This window comes from Lynx rufus, unplaced genomic scaffold, assembly GCF_022079265.1.
Source record: "Lynx rufus isolate CCGP_SWC_20201006 ecotype Redwood Valley unplaced genomic scaffold, mLynRuf1.p SCAF_2, whole genome shotgun sequence".
In the NCBI taxonomy this organism is placed as follows: Eukaryota; Metazoa; Chordata; class Mammalia; order Carnivora; family Felidae; genus Lynx; species Lynx rufus.
In genome coordinates this window covers 212,909,622-212,937,553 of record NW_025814834.1, presented here as the reverse complement: position 1 = coordinate 212,937,553, position 27,932 = coordinate 212,909,622, and the positions used below count along the sequence as shown (strand labels likewise).

Sequence of the window (27,932 nt, the reverse complement as noted above, 5' to 3'; positions counted from 1 at the left end):
GAGCACAAGCTATTTCAAAGACTGGAGGCATCTTGCGGCGTGTACTCTACTTGCTTCCTTCTTCCCCTCATCTGGGCTGGTCTCAGGCTGCCAGGTCCATTATGCTTCACTGCAGCTTCTTGGCCCAACCTTGAGTCACTCAGATGACCTCTGCCTCCTACCCCTGTGCCCGAGACAGGGTCTCCTGTCCCTCCTGTGCTGTCTGCATTTTGAGGAAGGTCCCTCACCAGCTTCTGTAGCCCACTCTTCCCAGTTACTCAAACCAACAGCACCTAGACCACGTCCATAGACTCCCCTGGTCCTCCCCCTCTCCCCGGCCCCAGGATGGCCTCCAACAGGTTGCAACTCTCTATCACCTCTCCCTCCTCCATCATCCACCAGAAGGTCGGGTGACCAAACTTGTAGAGTCTAGACACATCCCTGGGGAGAGGGTTGGCAGTGGGGGTGGGGAGAGGGGCATCTCCTTGAGTAGTAACCTAGCCCCAGCCCCCCTCCAAACTAGCTGAATTTAACCCATCCCTGCCACACAGGCTTCATTTCACCCCTGTTCCCAAGTGAAGATGGGCTCTTCCTCCCTTTCTTTCCCTCTCTTTAGAGTGGATTTGCATCTTTTCTCCATCTAACAGGCTCAACAGATGATACATGTATCATTCAGTCTGTGAAGAAACATTCCTGGTAATGCGGTAATAATAATCTATTAACAAGATGGGAGAGGCAGTCAGGTTATCTTCTCTATCCCTTTATCTTTACCTTTTCAACCCCTTGACCCAGGGTCCCTTCCCTCTCTTTAGGTCAGGTTTCAGCTCCTATCTTGTAGCCCCAGGATAAGACATTGCCTAGACCTTTAGAAATGTGGAATCTCCCCCACCCCAGACCCTCAGAAGCCCACCTGCATCTAACAGCACTGAGGCGTCTCACCTTGGTGTTTGAGAAGCAAGGCCTCTGGACAAAGTTCTACATTGGTTTAACAAGTGAATTCCCAAAGGGTCTGATTTAAGGAGTTGGGGGGTGGAGCCCAGGAATCTGAGCTTTTAAAGCAACCTCCCCCTTGTGATTCTTATGACAAAATAAATTTGGAATCAGGGTCTGGGGATGAGGACCTGAAAATAACCAACTTTCATACCAGTCAGGAGCTTTGGGGCAGTCTACAGTTCAGAAGGAAAAAAAGTAACACACACACACACACACACACACACACACACACACACACCAAGTTTGCCTATTGCTAACATCCAGTACCTGAGAAACGGCTTAAACCAGTAAAGCAGGGATCATGAGTCCAAATTCCAGGATTAAAAAGGATGAGTGTCGGCTGGAAGTGGACACAGATTTGGTGACCAGGTGGGGCCTTTGACATTCCTGGGCTACGACACCTCACTCACGGCACACGGCCGTCCATCTGTCCATCCGTCCAGCACCACAGCGCTACATCCAAAGGGAGGAGAAGCAGACCTCAAACTCAGCCTTTTTTCTAAAACTGCCAGAGCCAGGGAGTCCCCGAAAGTCCCCACCATCTCTCTCAGGCAGCCAGGACCCCAGAGCCCACCTGCTCAGGTCCCCCAGACAAGGCGCGATCCACCAGCCCGATCCGCCTCCGGGCCCACCCAGATGAGGACCGCCACTTTTGAAGAAAGCCGTCAAATTCAATATTTGCAAGAACAATCCCATGCTTGGTTCTAAAATTATTGGCCACACAAGGAAGAGTTTACTCCTCCTAACAAGAAAAACGTAGGCTTGTGCCTTACTCCGAAAACAAAAGAAAGCAAAAAAAACCCAAAAAAACAAAAACCAAAAAAACCCCCACAATAATAAAATAAAATGTTTTAAAAACTAAATTGCTCACTGCCTGCGTCCCCTTTCCCTCCTGTTGGGGCTCAGGGCCCTCCACAAGCCCTGGCAGCCCCCCACAGCTGCAGCCCTGTAACTTTAAACCTGGCCTGAGGTCATCGCTTTCGTGCTAGCCAAACAGAGGCAGAGGGCGGTCCTAGTGAGCCCTGGACTGGGACCACCTTAGGGCCAGCTGCTCCCCGCCCTCCTCGGGAGAGATAAATGCTGACTCCGCTCTCACTCTCTGCAAAGTTTCCAACTGCCAAGTTTGCTCCTCGCTGCTGTGGGGGAAGGAAGCTCGGGGACCCCTCCCGCGCTGAGGCTTTTGCTCCCCGCCTTCCAGCCCCTACTCGCTGGTTCCACTGGGCGAGGGCCTCTGGCTGCAGGGCTTTTTAATCTTCCCCTGGCACAGACACCAGCTGCACGGGCCCCAAAGAGGACCAGTCAACCAAGAAGATGCGGAAGGTGCCGGTTCTACTCTTGGTTTTGGGAAGCTCCTGGCTTTGGATCCCGGCAGGAGGAGGTAAGACCCAGCAGAACGGCGCCGGCAGGGTGGGGACGAGTGCGAGCTGGGACTTGCTGGAATGCCTGGGCCTGGTATTTGAAGTTGCCCAGGAGAGCAGAGGGGAGCTGGGAGTGTGCGTGTGCCCGCGAGGCTGGAGGATCCCGGGAAGGAGAGACGGTGGCTTAGCTGGTGCCGAGTCCCCGCAGCAATGGCTGAGCAGGGTGCGAGGAGGAGACCCCGCATCCACGGGCAGCAGGGGTGGGGGGCAGAGAGGGATGTCCCTGCAGGGCAGGCCACCTCCTGCCCACCCCCTGCTCAGCTCATGAGACCTAGGGTAGAAGGCAAGAAGCAAGGAGCCTTCCCCTGGCGGGGCCGCGCTTTCCTATAGGGCTGTGCATGGGAGGAATGCACATGGCCTCAGAAGAAGCTGGCCCTGGGTATCAATCAGGAGGGACACTAAGCAGTACTGGGGTGGGGAGGACTCCCCTGTGCGGCGATGGTCTCCCTCTGGTGGCCGCCTGGTCTTACACCCTGTGCGCAACGTGTTGGACACCCCGGGGACCCCCATCATTGGCATTGTCTGGAAGAGGCGTCAGTTATCCTCCGTGGAGAGGATGCTGCGTGTAGCAGGACTGAGCGGAGGGCTCCTGAGTAGCGTGGGGCAGTGGAAGACTGTTGTGAGCCTTGAGGCATAAGCTGGTTTGGGGCCCTGCGTTGAACTTGGCCAACACCAATGACTGAGTGAGTGTTCGGCGTCTCCTTGGACTTTAACTGCATTAGATCTGCTGGTGGGGGCTCCGCCTGCCCGCCAGCTATGCCTCCTCCGCCCCTTTCCCTCTTCGGACTCTTCCATCCACTTTATTTTTATGTTTCCCCGCATAGAATATAAGCTCTGGAGAACAGAGCTCTGTCCTAGTCTCGATCCCTAGGGCCAAAACCATATCTGGCACAAAGTAGCTGCTCACTAAATCCTGGCTGGAGGAGCTGTAAGCTCACTCGTGATCTTTGGAGTTGGAGGTTGCTGAAAGGTAAACTCTTGTATTTTCCAAATGGAGGCTAGAGGAAGGTCTCGTACCAGAAAAAAAATCCTTCTGGGAGGGAGTGGCTGGTGGGAGGGTGGACCTCACCTAGGCAGCTATAATTCCGCGCGAAGACAATAATACCCAGCCCTGGGGAAATTATACAGGGTGTACTACTCTGTGCCAGGCCGTCTGCTTCAGAGAGACTTGAGCAACTGTTTTTACAGGGCCGTGGGCTATTCATGGCAGGTCCTATCTTTGGAACTTCTCTTTCCACTGGAACATACACAGCTCTGCCCTTCACTTACGTTTCCCTTTTGGCGACACGGTGTGCAGAGGATGCCATTTCGTGCTCCCCCAGGCCAAGGTGTGGGACACCCCCAAACTGAGCCTCATCCCAATTTAGCTAAGGGAAGGCAACAGCCGGGCAGCATCCTCTGTTTCCTCCTAGGAAAGGGTTGGCTGTAATTATCCTTACACCAGTTTTTGAATGTCAGAGGTGCTTTAAAGGAGGGGTTTGCCCGAGGCGTGAACCTGACTTAGGCCTCTGTAAACCTTGTCTGAAAAAAAAAAAAGAAAGAAAGAAAGAAAGAAAAGAAAGAAAAGAAAAGAAAGCAAAAAAACTACCAGCACAGTCGGTACTAGAAAATCTGTTAACTGCAGACACCCCCCACCTTCCACCCCCCCTCCCCCCCCCACACCCCCCCTCCTGCCCCAAGCTGTGTGTGGACACTGAATTGCTGGGCTGCCTTCGAGCAGCTGAGGCCCAGGAGGGGTTTTGTCTGAGGATAATGACTGAGGCGATGTGAATATGGATGAATAACTTCATTGAGCTGAGCTATTGTGGGTCCTGTTGCGGAGTTGGGCCGGGGGTAATTATGGGGATGAATTTTATTATCTTCTCACAGGATTCTACTCCCTACGGGGTTTCCCTCCTCTGCTGTATGATCTGGTTCAGTTTTGTACTCTGGTCCTATGTGTCGTCGTCTTTGGAGCTGAGTGGCTCCAGAGGAGTGCCGTTGTCCGCACATCTGGCCTTCTCCTGGAGCGTCAGGCCCCGCCCTCACTCTGAACTTTCATACAAAACACGTACTCCGGGGCCCATCCGGTATGGTTTCTTTTGTAAAATTCTGCAGGCTGCTGCTTGCTACAGACCCATGTGTGATTTTTCCGGGACCAATCCACCCAGGATTAATCATGCGGTGAACAAATTTCCCTGTGATTTCCCCGAAACTCTTGGCAGTGAGTTTCGGAGGCCCTGAGACCTTCATGAGTTGCTGAGAGTTTCTGTTCACTTAAAGACATCTATCACGCATTTAATAAACACCAGGTCTGTTAGAGTCTTCGCGAGGGAAGTCTATCCCTTACACTGGTGTGTGAGATCCAAAACAGCATTTAATGGAAAGAAAAAAAAACTTTTTAAGAAGGATCCAAGTGAGAGAAGGCTAAGTCAGAACTTGGCGGATAAGGCAGGACCCTGGCTGAGCGGAGGTATACGACTCCTTCTCTCTTTCTCTGGCCTCTAAAATGAGTGGTCCATGAGTAACTCTCTACCAAAGAATTGTAAAGCCCCCAAACCTTGGCGTGACAGTGAGTGGTCTGGCCAAGTGGGGAGGACACCACCTCTCTCCCATTTCCACCCCCGCCACGTGCTAGGAATGTCACAGTTCCCTCATTTAACCATGGCAACTCCTTAAATTATACATCACTATCTTCAGAATATGCCAGAACTGGGTTTCAGAGATGGGTCTAACTCCAAACCCCAGGCTCTCTTCACTACATTACAAAACCACATAAGAACCAAAAGTTGAACTTGAAATTGAAGGTTTATGTCATTTTAAGCTCCTTAAACATGAATATATATATAATATTATAATATAATATAAATAAATATAAATATATATTTTATATATAAATATATAAATATAAATAATTATATAATTTTAATAATTATATAAATTTAAATAGTTTACATATTATATAATTTATATAATTTAAATATATAAATATACAAATATACACACATATAAATATAAATAATTTATATAATCATATAATTTGTATAATTATATAAAAATAGATAAATATGTAAATATAAATATATAATATAATATATATAAAGGTATAAAAAGTCCTTTACACTAAATACTTGCTATAATATTCCTATAAGAATGAAGACATCACAGTACGTTGAAATAGGATTCATTAATTCCTTCCCCGTATGGTAATCGAGCATCTCCTGAGTGCTTGGTACAGGGCCAGGTACTGGATTTGAGCTGTGAGCACTTTCGGGAGAGGCACACCTAACATTACAAAGCATTCCCTGAAGTCTTCACCAGCAGAGCAACGGACCTGTGCTTTAAATTCCACTGGCTTATCTGAATATTTGTCATATTTCGGGCTCCAAGAACAGGCATGCCAGGTTACAACTTGTGGAAATGTTTCAGGGGAGGATGTAGAGAGACAAAAGACCCAAATGCCCAGCACTACCCTGATGAAACTCATTTGAATAATCTGAATAAGAGCCTGCAAGGCTCTCGAAGGAAGCCTTGCCATTCCTGCCACCCTGAAACCCCTCCAGGAAACCCCCAGCGTGAGCGATTTGTTGGAAGAGAATCAAATGACTGGGGGCACGGGGTGGGGAGCCCTCCTACAGCCAAGTCAACAGTTATCAAGATAAGTCTTGATAGATTCCCATGGGGGGGGGGAGATAAGAAATGAAGCAACCTCGATTGAAATTTTGAATCCGTTCCCTACTGATTTCTGAAAACTTTGGGGGAAAGAAAGAGATCAGGCATTTGATCCGAGGGCTACAGGATAGAGCCAGGTTAGGGAACAGCTGGAATTCTGCCAACTTCATGCAAGTGGGGAAAATGAGGTGACAGCTTCTTTCCTCCTTGCCCCACTCCAGGGCCCATCAACCACTGGTGCCTGGTGGGGGGACCAGTCCAAGGCAAGAATTCCCTCGGGCTTCACACATAGGGGTGGGCAGGCTCTCCCTTCTTTTTGTCTGGCTGGGTGCCTTTGCCTGGAGGTGGGTTTGCCCTCTGAGGGGAATCACGCTGAGTCCGGAAGGAAGTCTGCAGATCTGAGCACCTCATTCACTTAGTTGTCTGAGGAGCTTGCAGACTGAAATTGTTTGGGGCAACACTCAATTTCATGCAGGGGGTGGGGGGAAATCAACAAAAGGATAATCATCTTTCTGGAGGATGATGGGCTCTCCACCAGGGTCCAGGGGGATAGAGCTGCCAATGCCCCAGGCAGTGGAGAGAGTATCACTGAACATAGGGGGTAATGAATGACATTGACATTGTTAACGTGTACAGCATGCAAAGTACTGTCAATTACACAGACAACAGATAGGAAGCAGAGAAGGGGTGCTAGATGTGATGAGAATGCAGTATTTTCCTGCAATTCATTACAATGTCTCTATCCAGGAGAATAAGACGCAACTTAGCATTGAAGGCTGTTATCAATAAATAGTGTCCTGCCTGAGGAAGAAGGTGTCAGTTTGCTGAGAATCTAGAAAGGGAGAGAAAAGTGATGAGGATTTGATGACGGTAAACCCGCCCTACCCAAGGAATTCATTTATTTACCAAGTACGTATTGAGTGACTGCTTTGTGAGTCAGGCAAGGCACATGTAATCCCTGTTTACAGCTAGTATGCAAGAGATCCTATCTGGTGGCCATGGGTGTTCTGATCTCGGTCACAGTGACTGTTCTATGGTGAATCAGGGACCTCTGTTCCATCACAGTCTGGAAATGTACTCCACCCAAGAGCCCCACCCTTTGCCTTTGTTTTATACACACCGAACAGCATCCCAGGTAGTTCACTCCTGAGAAGGGCATGATGTGTATGGTGTTGGAAAGCTGTCTCCTGTTGGAAATAAACTATTTGGTTTCCTGGCCTCTTGTGAATTTGGCTGATGGGAAACAGTATCATCTGAGTTGGATCACCCCATAGTAAGATTAAATTTCTGGATCTATAAAGCCAAGGGAACTGGATTCTGGTTGGGTGGTGGTAACAGCAGTAACTATGTAATAGCAGCTAACCTCTACTGGGTGCTTAGCAATTTCCAGCACTCTCCAAGCCCTGCTTCATTTAATCTGTGCAGCAGACCTACAAGGTAAGAACTATTTGCATTTCATAGGCCAGTGAAGAGGCTCAGAGAGGTTCAGTTACTTACATACACAGGCAGGTAGTAAATAGCAAAGGTGAGACTTGAATCCAGGCAGCCCAAGCCCAGAACCCATGCTCCTAACCACTCAACGCGACAGCCACCCATACTTGGGCTCAAGGCTTCCAAGGACACCCAGAAAATCAGCCAATTGGTTTCTTCAAGTACCCTTACAGTAACAACATCACCTGGTATTTGTTAGATGCATATTTCAGATTGAAGAGCTAGCTGGCGTTGGGGTACCAAACTGAAGGTCATGGTCCTGCCCCTTTACATATTTATAAGACACACATGTTATTAAGAACTTAAGAGCTAAGGGTGGCTCAGTTGGTTAAGCCTCCGACTTCAGCTCAGGTCATGATCTTGTGGTTCACGAGTTCGAGCCCTGTGCTGACAGCTCAGAGCCTGGAGCCCGCTTCGGATTCTGTGTCTCCCTCTCTCTCTGCCCCTCATCCGCTTGTACTCTGTCTCTCAAAAATAAATAAAAACATATTTAAAAAATTAAAAAAAAAACACTTTTAAGAGTGAAAGAAGGAACACGAAGCGGGATCGCAGCTCACAGAGAGAAGCAAGACAAGTGGGTGTGGTGTAAGCGTAAAAAGAACATACAAGACAACACAAAACAGCATGTCCTGAGCAGCACAAACCATTATGTGCTCAGAGTTTGGAGATGAGATTCTTGTGGTTGTCAACAGTTGGAAAAAAAAAACCATATGGGGCAGATGGGAATTGATCTTGACTGTGAAAAATGGTAGGATTGGCCAGACAAGGTGGCAGAGAAGGGCAGTCCAGGCAGGAGAGACTGCTTGAGCAAATGCACGGGAGTTGGAACAACCTGGAGTTTGTGTGGGAAGATGCATGGAGGCTCACTGGTGTTAGAGGAAGGGAAGTCAGGGGGAAGGACGAACCCCTGATGAGTGAGAGAGTTGGACCTATTTTTGTAGGCAATAGGCAGTAACCGCAAATGGGAGTGAGGTGGGCCATGAATTAGCAGTTGTCAGAAAAAAAAAATGATGACAGGAACCGTATGGGATTGAATCTAGTTTATGGGACCAGTGGGGTGGGGTGGGGTGGGGGGGTCAGGAGATAAGAGACTAAGTGTGATGACAACAGAATGGGGGGGGTGAGGTCAGATTTGGGGGAATCAGAACCAGCTACTGACTTGTAGCTCAGTATTTCCTGATTTCTTACTCTTCCCTCATTTCCTGCGTTCTTACTATTCGCCTCTTAACCACACAACACTATTTACATTTTTTTATCCATAGGTAACTCACATATCATAAAATTAACCCTTTCCAGTTGAAGAGTCAGGGGCACCTGGCTGGCTCAGTCAGTGGAGCGTGTGACTCTTAGGGTTGTGAGGTTGAGCCCCATGTTGGGTATAGAGATTATTTAAAAATAAAATCATAATGGGGCACATAGGTTGTTCAGTTGGTTAAGCGTCCAGCTTTGGCTCAGGTCATGATCTCCTGGCTTATGAGTTCGAGCCCCACATCGGGCTCTGTGCTGACAGCTGGGAGCCTGGAGCCTGCTTCGGATTCTGTGTCTCCCTCGCTCTCTGCCCCTCCCCTGCTCATGCTCTGTCTTTCTCTCTCTCTCTCTCAAGAATTAAAAAAAAAAAAAAACATTAAAAATAAAATCATAAATAAATAAAATAATCAAACCCTTAGGAATTTCTCCCGTCCCCCCCCCCACCCCCTGCAACCACTGATCTGTTTTTTAGGCCTATAGATTTGCCTACTCTAGGTATTTCATATAAATGGAATTGTACACTATGTGGCTTTTTGTGCCTGGCTTCTTTTCACTTAGCATGATTTCAAAAGTTCATTCCTGTTGTGGTGTGTGTGTCTCAGAATTTTATTAATTTTTTGTGGCTGAATAATGCTCCATTGTACGGATATACCGTCTGTTACGTATCCACTCATCAGTTGCTGGACACTTGGGTCGCTTCCGCTCTGGGGCTATAATGAATAATATTGCTGCGGACATTCATGCACAAATCTTTATGTGGATGTGCTTTCATGTCTCTCAGGGATATACCTAGGAGTAGAATTGCCCGGTCATATGGTAACTCTATGTTGAACTTTTTAAGGAACTGCAAACTGTTTTCTAAGTGGCCGCATCATTTTACATTCCTACCAGCGATGCAGAAGGGTTCCAATTTTTCCAATCCTTAGCAGCACTTGTTATTTTCGGTTTTTTGTTTCATTTCATTTATTGATGGAAGCAATCCTAATGGGTATGAAGTGGTATCTCATTGTGATTTTGATTGACTAACGATGTTTAGCATCTTTTCATGCACTTGCTGGCCATTAACCTATCTTCCTTTGGAGCAATGTCTATTGAAATCCTTTTCCCATTTTAAAATTGAGTTGTCTTTTTATTGTTGAATTCTTTTTAAAATATGTTTATTTATTTTGAGAGAAAGAGAGAGAGCATATGCACACACGTGAACAGGGGAGGGGCAGAGAGAGAGGGAGAGAAAGAATCCCAAGCAGGCAACATGTTCAACGTGGAGCCCAACTCAGGGCTTGATCCCACAACCCTGGTATCATGACCTGAGCTGAAATCAAGAGTCAAACAGTCAACTGACTGAGCCACCCAGGCGTCCCTGTTGAATTCTTTATACATTATGGATACTAGACATTTATCAGACATATGAATCGCAAATATCCTTCCCATTCAATTTCTTGATGGTGTCCATTGAAGCACAAGTTTTAAAATTTGTGATGCAGTCCCATTTATCTCACTTTTCTTTTATTGCTTATGTTGTTGGTGTCATATCTAAAAACCCATTGCTTCATCCAAGGTCACAGAGGTTTACTCTTATTTTTACCTCCAATAGTTGCATAGTTTAAGATCTTAAATTTAGGGTTTTGGCTCATTTGGAGTTACTTTTTATATGTGATACGAAGTAGAGATCCTACTCTGTTCTTTTGCATGTGGTTGTCCAGATGTCCCAGAACCATTTGTTGAAAAGGCAATTCTTTCCCCCATTGAGTTACTCAGGCACCTTTGTCAAAAATCAATTGACCATAAATGGATGGATTTCTTTCTGGACCCTCAATTCTACTCCATTGTTGTGTACATCTGTCCTTACGCCAATGCCATACAGTCCTGATTACTGCAGTTTGGTAGTAAGTTTTGAAGTTGGGAAGTGTGAGTCTGCCTCCTTTGATTTTTTTTTTTCAAGATTGCTTTGACTATATTCTTATCACTGTATTTTAGTTACTTGTATACACCTCTTGCCCGTTAGAGAAGAGAGCAGAATCCATGCCTTACTCAGCACTTAAAAGAACATATGGTTGGTGCATCGTAAACATTTGTCAGGAGGAAGAGGGAGGAAACACAGTGATCCAAACTTTGGGCAGAAATGACAAGGAGGCAGGTGATAGAAATACAAAAAAAGTAGGTTGGAGGGATGATAAGTTTGGAACCAATGTTTTAAGAAGGAGTTCAAGTTTGTGTACTCTGTTTTAGACGCAGTGACTTTGAGGTAATAGTAGGACATCCAGTTTGATGTATCTGATGGGTACCTGGGGAGATCATCAAAATGGCATCAGAAATAAACCCTGGACACACAGTTTGCTGCCTGAACTCCTCCCCATTCATCAGAACAAGGGGAGAAAGGTGGCAAGGAGGGTCAGAAGAGATCGTCCCCCCCTACCAGCTGAGAACAATTATCTTTAATAATCTACCGAAGCACACTTCAGACTCCCCAGCCAGGCTCAGGATCAAGGCCGAGGGCAGCTAATGGAAACACAGCCACATTCTGCACATTCCTGCAAGGCCTCATCCTCCTGGCTGCACAGCTGGGCTGTCTGCAAGCTGCATGGGTAGATGGTGAGGTCAGATCTAAAGGGGCTTCTCTTTTTACTCTTGCAAAATCAGGGCTTGCTCAGCTGACAGCCTTGAATGAATCAGAAGCTCAGTTTCCGAGCAGATGGCGAGTGTTTCCCAAATGGTCCACCACGCGGTTGAGATGCACTGCTCCGGGGCATGACTTCTAAAGCAGGTTTTTTAGTCATTTGGTTTTTCAAGTACTCAACAGTCCTCACTATGAGGTGGCCTTTCTAACGGGACGCCAGACCCAGCTAGTTCCAGAAAAGTTATTACGGAGGTGTTGATTCCAGTTTACCAAGCTGAACTCATTTCCTCTTTTACAGAGAACATTCTGCTCTTGGTCAACAGAGAAAACCTCTCCCCGGGCTGAGTAATCTTGGTTGAGGTTGTAACAAACAGCATCCAGTTTTAACGCTGGAGGAGTCCTGGGCCCTGTTTGTGGTGGGCGGGGGGGGGGGGGGGGGGGGCGGTGGTGAGTGGGTAAGTTGATATGTGAACACTGAAAAGGGGGATATTCATGTATTCATTCAGCTCACAGAGGCCACGCTGGTGGGTGGGAGGCTGCAAACCTCCAGCAGAAGGGGGTGTTGCCCTCAGGAAGCTTATAGATGCTAGCAGAGAAAAAGTAGCCAGTGTCGGTGTTATCCTGTGCTAGTTCAGAGGAATTACTTTCTCTTGTCACCTTGGGAAGGCTCTAAGGGAAGGAGTCTCGCACCGGGGCCAGGTAGAAGAGTAGGTGGGGTTTAGATGACAGTGCAGTCAGAAGATGAAACTTCGGGTGCCCTTGGCATCCAGAAGCCCAGGGAGCTGCTTCAGTGCCACCCCAGTCCTTGCCACGTGAAGTAGAGAGAATATGAGGGGAGCTGCAGGAAAGTAACCAGGATACATGGGGCTGTGTGACACGGTGGCTCGAGCGGGGCTTGGAGTCTGACAGATCCGATGTCTAATCCCTGTGTCACCACTTGCTGGCTACATGGGCAGTTTACTCTCAGGGTCACCGCCCTCAGCTTCAAAATGAGAATGACATTCGTTTGCAAGGCTTTTGTAAAGATCAGGAGAGAGTGCTGGGCACCACGGTTTGTACATTTTCCCCTAAATTCAAAAATAGCAGCCATTATTACAATACCTACCTCCTTGGAAGTGCAGACTGGTGCGGCCACTGTGGAAAACAGTGTGGAGGGTTCCTCAAAAAGTTAAAAACAGAACTGCCTTATGATCCCATAATTCCGCTCCTGGGTATTTATCCAAAGAAAATGAAAACACTAATTCGAAAAGATACATGCACTGCTATGTTTATTGCAACATTATTTACAACAGCCAAGATATGGAAGCAGCCCAAGGGTCCATCCATAGGTGAATGGACAAAGAAGATGTGTATATATGCAGTGAAGTATTACTCAGCCCTAAAAAATGAAATCTTGCCATTTGCAACAACATGGATGGATCTAGAGAATATAATGCTAAGTGAAATAAGTCAGAGAAAGAAAAATACCATGTGATTTCCCTCTTATGTAGGACTTAAGAAACAAAACAAAGAAAGAGACAAACCAAAAGACTCTTAACTATAAACTCAAAAACTTCTTAACTCTTAACTATAGAGAACACATGGATGGTTGAGGGGAGGTAGGTGGGAAGATGGGTGAACTAAGTGAGGGAGATTAAGGGTACCCTTATCGTGAGGAGCACGGAGTAAGTATAGAATTATGAATCACTATATTGTACCCCTGACGCTAATATAACACTATATGTTAATTATACTGGACTGAAAAATAAATAGAACAAAAAACCTGCTTCTCAGATAGCCGTGGAGACTAACTGTGAAGACTTGTGAAGGGCACACAGTGGGTCTCAGCTGATCTTCCCCCATCAGGTGAGAGAAAGAAGGCAGGTGGCTGGGAGCCTGGTGTCACGTCTAATGGCCTGCATGTTCTATTCTATTCACCTGCCAGTGACTGGGTGTGAGCCCTTGCTATGGAATTGAAAGATGAGTCCCCAGCCACATGGCCCCCTCTCCCTTCTTTTACTGCCCATGCTCAGCTACAGAGCTCTTCAGAATTCTGCCTCTTTGGGGAGCATCGTGGGGCCCCGTCTCCAAAGTCAAGGAACTCTGCTCCAAATCTTGATGTGTGGCACTTCTTCTGATTTCTTCAGAGGAACTAGTGACACCTATTTGATCTCAGCCTTGACACGTCTCTCTTGAATTTCACGGGGGAGGCACAGGTCCCCAGTGCTAACAGTGGATGGTCACTCCTCGCCATCGGTCTGGGCCTGCAGGGACTGCCAGGATGAGACACCCAGCAGCAGGCTGCCGAACAGCAAAGCCACAGAGCTCATCCTCGGAGGGGCATTGTCCTATTTTCAGCCACGTTCGGGGGAAGGGGGAAGGTATTCAACAACTCTTGAGAGAAGCACAGTGGACAGTAGCAGGGTTTTGTCATGGAAGGGATAATTCAAAAGAAACGTCTTACTTGGGTGTCAGTGTTCTCTTTCCAACCGTTGGTCAACAAACATCTACAAAAGGCTTACCACGGTGCCAAGCACTGGGACCATGGGGCAGTGTGGACTTTAAGTAGCACTGTGCCACCTGGAGGAAAATCACCGTGGGATACCGAGTGGCAGGGCCAAGCCTTCAAGGAGCTGCCTAGATTTTCCATGGCCACACTTTTGATCCAGTAAGCCCTTTACCAGGGTCCAAGGAGAGGGTGGCTTAGAGGGGAACCCATTGCCACATCAGTGATTATACTGACCACAACCCAGTGTCTGCCAGGAGCTGAGCACAGGCGCACAGCTCCGCGTCAGCAAGTGGTTTTCAATATTCCAAGGAAAGGCTCCTTCACAAGGGTCAGAGGATGGGCTGGCCCGTAGGACGGGAGGAGTAACTCGAAAGATGTGGTGAATAAAAGCTAAGTCCTAACACCTTTCTTCTGGTTGCAGAAACTAAGGGAATAACATCAAACAGCTAAATTGGGGCCGTTTGAATTGAGATGAAGAACCATATGAAGATCTGAGTATCTGGGGATCACTGTGGGTGGTCTGCAGGGTGCTAGAAAATGTTGGAGGTTGGCACCTTTCCACAGCTCTGGGTGTGTTTATTTTCAGGCTTCGGAGCACAGCATTGAGACATGATAGAAAAGTGATATGCAGAGGCCTATGTCTGGGCAAAGGAACAGAAGCAGGCTTTTTTTTTTTTTTTTTTTTTTTTTTTTTTTTTGCCTTTGTTTTCCAAATAGGTGTTTTGACCTCTCTCTAAAAGCATTACTTCATCCTAAATGTAAGTAGGGAGTGGGGAATGCTAGAATTAATCGCTTAGTAATTACCCTACTGGGGAAAACCAGAATTTCCTAGGATGTAAGAAAAAAAAAAAAAAGGTCATTCTATTTCTCAGTGGCCACAAAAACCATTCCCTGGCCACGTATTTCTCCATCTTCAAAGGCTTTACTTGTGCATTTAGACGCTGGAACAGCTCAACATGGAACACACCAGGGACCACGAAAGACTGCCTTGATCTGTTGGCGAACACCGCAGGTTTTCTTTGAAAAACCCCGGGGCTAGCTCAGCGTGTGACTTCTTTATTGCTAAAATCAACTTTCCTGTTTCAAGATAAAATGCTGTGGAGGCCGCTTCTCCAGCTGTCTGCTTCTGAGGCTTCAGGTCAGCAGAAAGAGGGCAGCGGGAGCTTCTCCCTCCTGCGGACATGGCAACCAGACAGAGGCTCTTAAACTTAGGGAGGGGACTTCCGTGGCTCTCCTAACGAAACAAGGGGAAGTCCAGTAAAAGACTCAGCATCATACAGTCAGTACATCCATTCACACTCCGAATGCTGTTTCTCAACGCAGCTGTCACAGATGCTAAAACGAGTTCTTGGCTCCCATGTTTTGTGTTTATTTCTGATCGTTGGTGGGTGATGACTTCAGACACGTCCCGGCCATTACCTGTCTGTTTTTCTCCCCTTGCCCTGGTGCAAGCAGTGAGCCGCTCCTGCCGGGACAGCCGGGTAGCCCGAGTGGTCTCCCTGCCTCAGTCAGATCCCAGCACCATCCTTGACAGACTCCCGCCCCCACCCCCAGCGTTCCCATGGCATTCTGACTCCAGTAACGTCATCTTCTGGCTTCCCCTCACCCTCCGATTGAAAGGAAAATCCCACCCGACTGGCCCTCCACACCTCCTCAGTCTTGCTTCTTTCTCATCCAGCCCCACTGACCCCTCTCTGTCTCTTCAGTGAGTGGTGCCTCGGGCTCACTCTCAGCTTCCAGGTTAATTAGACCGGCTCTTCCTGTCCACAGTTCACATGTTCATTCAGCAAATACCTACTGGGTGTCTCCTGTGTACCAGATATTTTAGGCAAGGGGGGACATTGAAGTAAACGGCCGTTATTGAGTTTATATTCTAGTGGGACAGCCAGTTAGTGGATGTACAGCATGAGAGGTTGAGTACTGTGGTATATGTGTGAGGGTGTGTGGAGGGAGGGAATTTCACTTCGGTCATGGGAAAAGGCCTTCCCGAGAAAGTGCCCTTTGAGGACGGATCTAAAGGGGGTGGAAGAAAGCTATCTTGAGGTTTTCCTTGTTTGCTTGTTGGAAGTATCCCCCCACCACCGCCGATGGTACCCAAATCCATGAGAGAACTCACCTTGTTCACTCCTCTGTCTCCAGTGCCCAGAATGGGACCCAACACGTAGTAGATACACATGGACTATTTGGGGATATACAGGTGAGCCTTGGGAAGATTCCAGTCTTGATCATTGCTGCCGCCTTCATTTGCAGAGCAAGGGAGAGCTGCTGAAAGAGTCACACTCTTATAAAGCAGGTCACACCTTCCTTCTATACCACTTCTGAAAGCTTAGTCCTCGAAGGGACTCATTTGAGGAAGCTGAGATTCTGGTTCCTACACAAGTCAAACTGGAAGATTCTAACCAGATGGGATTTCATAAGAGGATGTGTGATGCCAGAGGAAACAGTTGCTTCTGACAACCAGGATTATAATTTATGAGAGGATGGGGGCTGAAGAGGAAGGACGTCAGGACCCAGGGTGGGGGGCGGCGGGCTTTCTGGGCCACCGCGGCCACGGTGGCACAAAGATGTCTTTTGTTGTGTTGGTTACTACACGGATGAGCTGTCACAACACATGGCTTTGTGTCTGCTCACCAACCAGGTGAACCAGGCAAATCATTTAATTTCCAGTGTTAGACAATTATTCTGACCCTTGTTGAAACAGGTGGAGGACTTTATTCAAGACTTATCCCAAGGGGGGTGAGAAATAGAGCTCAGCTCGAAATGCAGCAAAGGTAGCTGGGGGTTTATAAGCAAGGAGCAGAGTATGGGGGGGGGCAGTGAATGGCCAATTATGGAGAAGACACATCAAGGGTAGGGGGTTCTTGCTAAACTGGCCTGACAGGATTCTTGCTCAAGGCAGGCCTACCACTTAGACATCAAAGGTGGGGGATGGGGAACTTGGTCAGTTGGGAGCTGATTTCAGACTCTTGTTGAAACAAGACTCTTGCGGGGCGCCTGGGTGGCTCAGTCGGTTAAGCGGCTGACTTCGGCTCAGGTCATGATCTTGCGGTCCGTGAGTTCGAGCCCCGTGTCAGGTTCTGTGCTGACAGCTCGGAGCCTGGAGCCTGCTTCGGATTCTGTGTCTCCCTCTCTCTCTCTGACCTTCCCCCGTTCATGCTCTGTCTCTCTCTGTCTCAAAAATAAATAAACGTTAAAAAAAAAAAAAAAGAAAGAAACAAGACTCTTGCAAGGATGGGTAGGGACACCTAAGTAGAATTTGGTCAAGGGGAGATCTTTGTCGGCCTCACTTTCTTCATCTGATAAAGGGGACAATGATGCCAGTGCAACTCACCCACAAGGCCATTTTGGAATAAAGTCAGCTGAAAGATAATAAACAAATAAACCCTACGTGGCTGCACAAATGTGGTGGGGGGTAGGGGGAGGGTGATGTTATAAAGCTGGGCCTCCCACGTTAAGTAGAACATGCAACTTGGAAAGACCTCGATGAACTTCTGTTGAAGTAGTCTACCCTTCCTCCTCACTCTCTACACCCCTACACCTGTGGCGTTGAATTCATCCGGCAGCGGTTAGCTGATATGAGGAGGAAGGGGGAGCCGATGGTAAGGGGAGCACGGATTTCGGAATCGGTTCTGGAAAGAATCTGAAGACAGAGGGTGGCATGGAAGAAAGGGCAGATGGCAGTGCCCAAGCCACTACAGCTGGTCCTTATACTGAAAGCTTCATCCCATGACCATGACATGGTACTGGAAAGAAGACCTTTGTGTCAGTGAGAGCTAGTTTTGAAGCAGGGGGAGAAGGAGAGTTTATTGGGACAACCGGCCCATCTTTCAGGGGAAATCAAATTATATCCCCATTTTACATCATACTTCAAAAGAAGCACAAGGCAAATAGAAATGTGAAGTGTAAGAACAAAACCATAAGGGCTCTGGGCTGACAGTGTGGAGCCGGCTTGGGGTTCTCTCTCCTTCTCTCTCTGCCCCTCCTCCACTCGCACACACGTGCACTCACTCTCTCTCTCAAAATAAATAAATAAACATTTTTGTTAAAAAGATAGTACCTTAAAAAAAAAAAAAGAGTATATTCCTTCCAGCAGGGGGCTCGAACTCATGACCCTGAGATCCAGATCCAACCGAGCCAACCAGGTGCCCCCAAAGGATGTATTCCTAAGGTATAAAGAACACTTACAAAACTGTAAAAAAGATGAGCGCCATAAGAGAAAAATGGCCACAAGAGAAGATATTTTTAACGGCCAACAGATAAATGGAAGAACTCCCCACTTACCAGGAATGTCCATAAAACCAGAAGATTGAAAACACTTATTTAAAACATTTTGACCAAGAACTTGGGACTATTACTATTACAGTAGCAGCATGATTTACCTTGCATCTAAATTCTAAGATATTTTAAGTGAAAGACCCTCCCCTAACTGTATATAAACTAGAAGAATTCCTTTGGAGAGGTCGGGCTTCCATGCAAAGATAAAAGGGATTCATAATTAGCACTTTCAAGCCAATAAACATCTCCTCAGTTCTTACTTGTTCTCAAGCTTAAGAACCTCAAGGTAAAATGGATTTATCACATCTTCTCATAGGTAATATAAAGTTTGGCCGAGCTCTTGAAAGAATAACACCTACGCACAAATTCCAAAGCAAATGGATGGGTTGCCACCGTCTTTGGAAACTTCCATTGATTCTGACCCCCAGGCTGGGTGAACCTGGGTGAGGCTGGAATCGTGAGATCATGAGGGTACACGGCAGCAGAACTGACCCTGTGATTGTACGTTCCTCACTGCGCTTATATAAACAGCTGTGGGTATTGCCTGCGCACACACGTGTCTTGGAGGAAAAAGAATCTGAGATGAAGGGCATCAAGACACGATTTGAATTTCACCGTTGAAGGGAAAGGGGCATCAATCGCTGGCTGGAAACGCGGCAGCTGGGCTGGTAGGAACTCTTCACCCAGGAAAGCCTTCCGCCAAAATAATACGAGGGACAATTGAAGATCCCTTGTTAAAGATCAACTTTCCCATGGAGCAAAAAGAATGCCAGGGCAGTGAGACAAAAGCCACGCATCTTAATCATGAGTGTCATTCATAAAACGCCCTTTGTCTATTCAGGGCGATTTTAGTGCTTGGCTCTGTGGGCCAAGAATAGAAAAGAACAAGAAGGAATTTTTTATCAAGTTACGCTTTCAATGAGCTGAACTTTCTATGAAAGAATTCAAACCAACTTCATTCAGTACTTGATTTTTTTTTTTTTTCAAGCAAGGGTGTTTTGTTTTGTATAGTTGGAAGGTACCATATAGTAAATGGTTTTGCTAAGCAGCCTCCAGAAAACATTTGTAAAATTCATGATTTGTTAACTGTTCAAACCTGGAGGAGAAGAAAAGGGGTATAGGTGTGTGTGTGTGTGTGTGTGTGTGTGTGTGTGTGTGTGTGTGTTTAATAAAGACAACTTGCCTGGCAAAGGGATATCTCCCTCTTACATTCAACATTGGTCTACCACCAGAGTCATAAATCCTGGTGGGAGCCCATCGCTGGCCCCACCCCCACCCCAGCAAGCAGCCAGGAGGGGAGGCTGCTTGCACGAAGGTATTCAGTTATTGCTAACGGGTGAAAGCCATTTCCCCCCCAGATGAAAAAATAAATGTATATGCTTAGGGGGCTCAACCAAAGCCATAGATAGGCAGCCCTGGATTAGGACTCCAGATGCAAAGAGAAGGCTCACAGAGCAAGCGAATTTACTCTTGAGACTTTCTCCCTCTATGCATCAGCAGAGAAGTTATGATCAAATATTTATTAGCTGTGCCTTTGGCTGGGCTCTCTAAGCATAGGGAGAAATAAGGTATCTTAAGGCAAGGACTGGATTGCTGACTTGAGCACTGCCTGGATACAAACATCAACTCTTTAATTACACAAAGAAGCCTCCAAGCACCCCAGCCCCTCTTGCTCCTAGGACGTGTGTTTGCTTAGTTTGCAACTGTATTTAGTCATGGAATTTCCAGAGCCACTCTGAGTATGGGGAGGGAGCCCGTGGCCAATGAGTCAGATTTTTAACTCATGAAAAGGGTTATTTGATGAGTTGAGATGATGCCCTTGCTTGGTCGTGATTTAGTTTGGGATCATCGAGACAGAGGTTAAAGAAAAGGCCACTGTTGTTATCTGTTCCACTCCCCCACCCCACCTTTGTGTGGAATTCAACCTGCTATCCCACCCCACCCATCCCCTGCTCCTCTGAAAACCTTTCTGGTTTGTACAACAGGGTCATTCATTCAATGTTAAAGCAGAAAAACCCCAGCCTGGGGCACCGAGGTCCCTTATTAGTTTAGCTCTCTGTGCACTAAGAATCCTATTGGCTACCTCAGCACGTTACATACATTACTATCTCCCATAGATAGTAACCTCAACTATAAACTAAGAAGTTGACCTCACCTATGAGGTCCGTGGTCAGAGGCAATGGTTCTCCTCATTCAAGGAGACAGCAGTCTCAAAATTAAATGGAAAGCAAGCTTGATTTTTAAGGATGGAGATCTCCTTCTGGACATTATGATTCAGAATGTTTAAGATAGAGCCTGCAAATCGGTATTTTTAGAAGTCTTTCCCACGTGACTCTAATTAAAAATTTTTCCAGGTCTAAATGATATTCTAGCAACCCGAATGCATTAGTTCATTGTATGAAACGACACCAGGAAGAACCTGGTTCATTACTGAAAAGGCAAGGTCTATATCCCTCCTGTTACCGCAGTGGGGAAGGGCTGGCGGCTTCACCATTTTGTATTTTTATCTCCCTTTACCTTGCTATGGAGACAACCAGGTCCTTGTATGTGACAGAGGTACAGCAAGGAGAGTGGTTTGTGGTAAGCTGGAAAGATGACCCTCCCCCCAAAAACAATCCCCAAAAGAAATGGTAAAGAAAATAATCTGATTGTAGCTGGCCAGTTAGGTCTGCCCACACAATTTCTACCTTAAGCCCTGACCCAGTCTTTCTTTTTTAGCTAGCACGGTCCGGCCAGAAGATGACATTATGACACCAGGTGTGGAAGATGGCATGGTGACCCTAGGTGCAGAAGACAATGTGGTGACCACAGGTGCCGGTGCAGACCCTGAGGAGTCTACTGGCCCGACAGGTCTGGTGAGTGTCCCAGGAAGAGTGTCCCAGGAAGAGAGGAAGTTGCCCCATAGCCATGCAACCACATGCAAGGATACTTTATGACTGGCTTAGTTCACTTTGCATAGCGTCCTTAGGATTTATCCACGTTGTGTGCATGTGAGAATGTCCTTCGTTTCCAAGGCTGATTATTATTCCATTGTATGTGTGTGCCACATTTTGTGCATCTGTTCATTGGTCAGTGGATGTTTGAGTTGCTTCCAACTCTTGGATCTTGTGAACAGTGCTGCTATGAAAAATGGATGTGGAAACACCTCTTCCAGATCTTGCTTTCAATCGGGTATACACCCAGAAGTGGGATTGATGGGTCATAAGGTAGTTCTATTTTTAATTTTTTTGGAGGAACCTCTATCTTGTTTTCCATAGCGGTTACACCATGTTACATCCCCGCCAACAGGATACAACGATTTCAGTTTCTCCACCTTCTTGCCAGTACGTTATTTACCATTCTTTTGACAGGAGTGAGGTGATCATCTCATGGTGGTTTTAATTTGCCTTTTTCTGATGTTTATGTTAAGACACTGAGCATCTTTCATATGCTTGTTGACCATTGTCTATCATTTCTGGGGAAAGGTCTGTGCGAGCCCTTCTGCCCATTTTTGAGTCAAGTTATTTGATTCTTTGTTGCTAAGTGGTAGGAGTTCTTTATACCGTTATCAGATATATTATTGGTAAATATTTTCTCCCATTCCACAGATTGCTTTTTTACTCTGTTGATTGTGTCTTATAATGCATGAAGTTTTTAAGTTTGATGGGGTCCCACTTATCTAATTTTGCTTTTGTTGCCTGTGCTGACGAGCTTATTTGTCCAATGCCACATTGGCATGAACTTTGAAGTCAACAGAATCACTTCTAAGTCACCTTCTGTTGCTTGTTAGCTGTCTGAGTTTGGGCATGTTGTCTAATCTCTCTTGGCCTCATCCAGACTATAGGACTAATATTAGGATTGACTTTAGAGGGTTGTTTGTGGAATAAATGAGAAGGTATTTAAAAGGCTTAGCACATAGTAAGCGCTCAATAAAATTCAGTTATTACTCTAATTGGAGGAGGGGGGGCATTGAAAGAGGATACAACATAATATGTGCCAAATAAAGGAAAAATGCCATTTAAGTTCAGGGAGATAAAGAATTAAAGCCTAGTGACCTGGTATTTTCTAAAGAATTAAGACCCTATGGAGTCAACATTTGATATTTATTTGTGGAGTACGTTTGGTTTTATTCTTATCCCCACTCTGTCATTTCTGTTTGTTTTCTTGTTTCCTGTTTAAATTTAAGTCATCATATATTTTATATATTTATGCCACTTTAAATCCTTTTCTGTTATGAGGCTGAATATATATTTTAAAACATTAGATTTTATTTCTCTTTTGTCTCATTTACTTCTCCAATAGGTGCCAACAAATACAGAGAGTATAACAGACTTTCACATAGAGGATGGGCCGACTCAAGAAAGTACAGGCCATGCCAATGAAGAAAGCCAGAGCACCACAACCTTGAATGTGGTGACCAGTCACTCCATAGGTAAGAAAATCAGTCGCCCCAATAGGTATTGATCTTCTTTTGCATGATCAGTGCATTCCAAATATCCATGAACAAATCTAATGATTAGTGGCGCATATATTGGAACATAAGAGTGAATTCTGAACCAAGCCTTATGTGCTAGCTTCAGAATTCTACTTATAGGGTTGCTAAACTGAATCTGATTTATTGGGTTGCTGAACACAGCTCTCCACTTTGAATGACAACTAGTGAAAATGTCCCTAAGGGGCAAGTTGGCTACCAGTGTCATGTTGCTGACTGTAACTTGATACAATGTTACACTAAGAACTTCCCATTGACTCCCAGGAGCAGAAAACCCAAGCAACCTATGTAACCAGTCTTACCAGGATTTGGGGCTGTCCTTGTGATTAATAGGTGACACCTGCAGCAATGTGAATGGAGCACTGTCTTGGGTCTTGGCCATTATTATGGGTATAGACCATTCTTCCATCCTTCCTGAGAAGGAGGAAAAATAATTGCCATTACAACTTAGCAATGGAAAGAAAAAGCCTATTTCTAGAGCTTTTTTAGGAGAAATTCAGTTGTTTGGGATTTTTTTTTAATGTTTATTTATCTTTGAGAGAGAGACAGAGAGACAGAGAGACAGAGAGACAGAGTGTGAGTGGGGGTGGGTCAGAGAGAGGGGAAGACACAGAATCCGAAGCAGCCTCCAGGCTCTGAGCTGTCAGCACAGAGCCCAACGAGGGGCTTGAATCACGAACTGTGAGGTCATGACCTGAGCCAAAGTTGGACGCTCAACTGACTGAGCCACGCAGGGGCTCCTATTTGAGATTTTTTTCTTTATTTCTTTATTTCTTTTGGAGTAGATGGGGGTGGGAGAGGGAAAAAAGTGATCCTCCAATAATTGCACTGAATGTTTGCTAATTATTTTATCTAGATGAGTGTTTCCATCTTTAAATGAAAGTCAACATAAAGACCTTACCTAAATTAATGGTTCCTCCAATCAGTTGCCCATCTGAACACCTAGAAAATTACTCTTTATTGTTCAGTATACATTTCTAGACCCTATCACCATTCTGTTTTTAAAAACTATAATGCTTCTGAGGATTTTTTTTAATTGCTTTATATTTGTGCACAAAATGTCCATAGCAGCATCATTCACAATGGCTAGAACACGAGAGCAGCTCAGATGTCCATCAACATGAATGAATACACAAAATGTGGTATATACATTTAATGAACTAATATTCAGCCTTTAAAAGGAAGAAAATTCTGGGGCGCCTGGGTGGCACAGTCGGTTAAGCGTCCGACTTCAGCCAGGTCATGATCTCGCGGTCTGTGAGTTCGAGCCCCGCGTCAGGCTCTGGGCTGATGGCTCGGAGCCTGGAACCTGTTTCCGATTCTGTGTCTCCCTCTCTCTCTGCCCCTCCCCCGTCCATGCTCTGTCTCTCTCTGTCCCAAAAATAAATAAACGTTGAAAAAAAAATTTTTTTAAAGGAAGAAAATTCTGACACATGCTACAATATGGATGAAGCTTGAGGACATTATGCTAATTGGAACATACCAGTCACCTAAAGACAAACACTGTATTATTCCACTTATATGAGTACTAGACTGCCTAGAGTCAAATTCATAGAGACAGAAAGTAGGAGGGTGGTTGCCAGGGGCTTGGGGGAAGGAGAGAGTGAGGAGTTGGTTTAATGGCTATGGGGTGTCAGTTTTGTGAGATAGGAAGAGTCCTGGAGATGGATGGCAGTGGTGGTGGCACAAGAGCGAATGTGTTTAATGCCACTGAACTGGCTATTTAAAGATGGTGAGGATAGTTTTATGTTATGCGTATTTTACCATGATAGGAAAGAAAAAAGCTGTATGAAGTACTTTGGGAATAAAGCCACAAAGTCTCTCTGAGATGCTAAAGAAATGGTTACCATTTATTTATTCTTTTTAACATTTATTTATTTTTGAGAGAGAGAGAGACAGAGCATGAGTGGGGGAGGAGCAGAGAGAGAGGGAGACACAGAATCTGAAGCAGGCTCCAGGCTCCGAGCTGTCAGCACAGAGCCCGACATGGGGCTTGAACTCACAGCTGTGAAATCCTGACCTGAGCTGAAGTAGTACACTCAACTGACTGAGCCACCCAGGGCACCCCAAAAAACGCTTACCATTTAAGCACTAGATAGAACCAAGTAGGGGTATGGGAGGAAAGAATCATCAATATGGTCATTGGAAAACATTTCAAAATTTTGGAGAATCAGTTGCGTGTAAATGAGTTGACGGCTAATTACCTGCAGAAAATGGAGCCTTCTTCCTATAATACCAGGATACCTCTCCCATTCCTTTAAAACAAAATTCTCAGTTCTCTGGAAAATACTCATGATTAGTCTCCTGTCCTGTCTCTTGCCCCACCCTGTCACAAAAACTGTGACTTACCGCACATTTCCCCATAACACACCAGCATCCCAGAAATTTTCACATGTGAGTTAAAATATAATTATAAGCACTTGGTTTTTAAGAGCTGATTTTATTAGGGCAGCAGATGTCTTTCCCACGAAACACCCAAGTATGATGACGTTCACATGTATGTATGACACATTCTCATGACTGCAGCCACCGTCACCGGGTGGGAGCTAGGGAGTATAGAACTAATAAGCTTTAATTTGGTAACGAATCTTCCACATGAATTTTTGGTAATATGTTTTCTGGCCAACGGTGTCACAATGGATGAGGATGTGTTGTAAGTCTGGAATCAGCAGCTACCAGTTTAGTTCATGACAAGCGAATGGTTGACTTTTTTTCTACTGGTAGTTGGCAACCAAAGATGACCTTTCAGGAGTGATTCCATGACACCTTTGTTCTGGGCTGGCCTCAGACCCAACAGTCTCACCCCCTTTTTAGGTGGGATAGCACCATCAGCTTGAGCTCCATGTAAATGCTCCACAGCTATGAGTTCAGCTCATGCCAGCCGGCAGAGCTGGATTCAGACACTCTTATCCTGGGACCATCTTGAAAAGGTGCATTTTTTTTTTTTTTTTTTTTTTTTTTGGAAGAGAGCCTTGGTACAAAGACTTCTTTCAAATTCAAGCATTAGGAAAAGTAAGCATCTTGCAGATGTTGCTTTCCCCTTTGATTAGAAAAGCTCTTGGATATCTGCGGTATTTGCAGGTTGTGAACTACAGTCCTAGGGAGGCACCTAATTGATCCACGTCTCTCTATTGTTTCATTAAATCAAAGCCTCTTGACTTTTTCTCCATCTGCAAACTAGGTAAATCACCACCACCCAGAGGAGTTAAGGACTTAGTGTGCAAGCAGGGTGATGGGAAAAATAAAACCCAAAGCGTATATTTTTAAATAGACATTGTGTAAAATTATCTGAAAGAAACTCGCATCTTTATTACTTACTTACTCTAAGTTAATAACTCAAACCCATGTGACAGGTTAATGAGAATATTCATATTGTAACTATGGGACTAGGTTTGGCTACAGAGAGAAATCCTAAAATAACAGAGGCTAAACACAAAGGGTATATTCCCTCATTAAAAAAAAAAAGAAAATTTAATGCTTATTTTTGAGAGACACAGAGCGTGAGCAGGGGAGGGGCTGAAAAAAAGGGGAGACACAGATTCTGAAGCAGGCTCCAGGCTCTGAGCTGTCAGTACAGAGCCCAACGTGGGATTTGAACTCAAGAACTACAAGATCATGACCTAAGCCAAAAGTCAGGTGCTTAACTGACTGAGCCACCCAGGTGCCCCAAGGTATATTCCCTCATTAAACTTAGCTGGGCATATTGCTGCCCTGTAAGATGTGGGTTTTGCTACTAAATAAAAATCAGGGAATTGATACGTAAGACAAATCACTGTCTGGGCCCATCTTCCAGAACTAGAGTATATTGTTCTAAAACAAAATCTTTCAAAATCAAACTCATCACTGTGAATGAGTTTTCTACTGTCTTGACATTGGACCATAGAATCAACAGCCTTGGCTTCTTGTGTCATTCAAACCTCTGAAACTTTGTGACCATTTATGTAAGATTTCTATGGGTCAATTTCCTTGACTCTGCTCTCTCTAAAGTGGGTGAGAAAAAAGATACACCAAAGTGCTATGGGCCCATAGGTGTGAAGAAGCATTCATAAATTCAATAATAATACTTTTGAAGATAGGATCATGTCAGAGCTTGCTTAAAAATCCTCTGATCCAATTTATTTAAGAAATTATCCTCTTTGCTTGTGCCTTGCTGCCTTCCACTTAGAGTAAATTAATCTTTTGCCAGTTGTTAAATTATAGTTATTAAATCCTAATAATTCTGTATCATTACATCTCTTTCTTTCCAGAGAAAATAGGTGAAGACACAGAGACAACAGTTGAGAACGGTAAGCTAGATTTTGTTATCAAAATATTTTTGTGGGAGTTTAAAAAAAAAGTTTCTTTGAAGCTAATCTTTTGATGAATGACATTCTTTCCTGGATTGTAGTCAACAAGAGTGCAATACAGAACCTTCTGAGAACAGGTTTCAAACCTCTTTTAAGAGAGAAAAGAAAATTACCTGAATCTGAAAATAAACCGCAAATGAGTCTACTCACTTAATGACAGCTATGGAGAACGGTGTCATATAATTTATTGTTACTAAGAATAAAAGTAGGGGCTAATTTAATAGCAGCAGACAAACACTACCTAATAATAAACAGTGAAGCCACCCAGTATGAGTGATATGCTTGATAGATCCTGAGACCCAGGAATCTTGCCACTCATAAGATGGGATTAGAGTAGCCCAAGGTTTCATCTCTTCTAGGTCAACTCCTACTGGATAGGAGAAGCAAATTAGAACATTATTTGCTGTCTTTAGTGGGACAGTGGTATTGTTTATAAATGACACAGGTGTATCATTTATCTGGGGTTCATGCTTTTTTTTTTTCCTCCTCAATCAGATGGCCTGGCGACAGTGACCCTGGTTGGAATCATAGTTGGAGTCTTACTAGCCATTGGATTCATTGGTGGGATCATCATTTTGGTTGCTCGAAAAATGTCAGGAAGGTACTCGTAAGTAAAGAAATTACACCCATGTGGTAGATAAATGAGAGTGGTCATATCTAGAACCCCAACCTTGAGCCAATAGAAACCTCTAGAAATCAGGTTCAGTGGTGCCTGGCTGCTTCAGTCAGAGGAACAAGCAACTGCTGATCTCATAATCTTGAGTTTGAGCCCCGCGTTGGGCATAGAGTTTACTTTAAAAGCAAAGAGTCCTTTTCAGAAGCCCCTTACCTCTGTGAGGGCTACATCTGAAGTTTCCCTGGGAGAAACAGGTAACTGCTTGGCCTTTCTAAGTTTTGAAAAAAAAAGAGAGAGAGAGAGGGAGAGTTAGAGCCAGAGATGGCTTTTATTTGACTC

At 45.3% G+C, this 27,932-nt stretch overlaps 1 protein-coding gene across 1 annotated transcript; it reads left to right on the top strand.

The window, feature by feature from the left end:
* The first annotated feature begins 2,283 nt into the window (after window positions 1-2,283).
* Window positions 2,284-27,588, top strand: PDPN (podoplanin). Its single transcript, XM_047082636.1, has 5 exons — window positions 2,284-2,350; window positions 20,879-21,015; window positions 22,442-22,571; window positions 26,879-26,917; window positions 27,473-27,588. The coding sequence occupies exons 1-5, from the start codon at window positions 2,284-2,286 to the stop codon at window positions 27,586-27,588; spliced, it is 489 nt and encodes a 162-aa protein (XP_046938592.1).
* The last annotated feature ends 344 nt before the right edge of the window (window positions 27,589-27,932 follow it).

Coding starts and splice junctions, on each gene's coding strand:
- PDPN (XM_047082636.1), top strand. CDS start 2,284: ATGCGGAAGGTGCCGGTTCTACTCTTGGTTTTGGGAAGCTCCTGGCTT. Junction 2,351..20,878: donor TTGGATCCCGGCAGGAGGAG/GTAAGACCCAGC, acceptor TTTCTTTTTTAG/CTAGCACGGTCCGGCCAGAA. Junction 22,572..26,878: donor GGTGACCAGTCACTCCATAG/GTAAGAAAATCA, acceptor CTTTCTTTCCAG/AGAAAATAGGTGAAGACACA.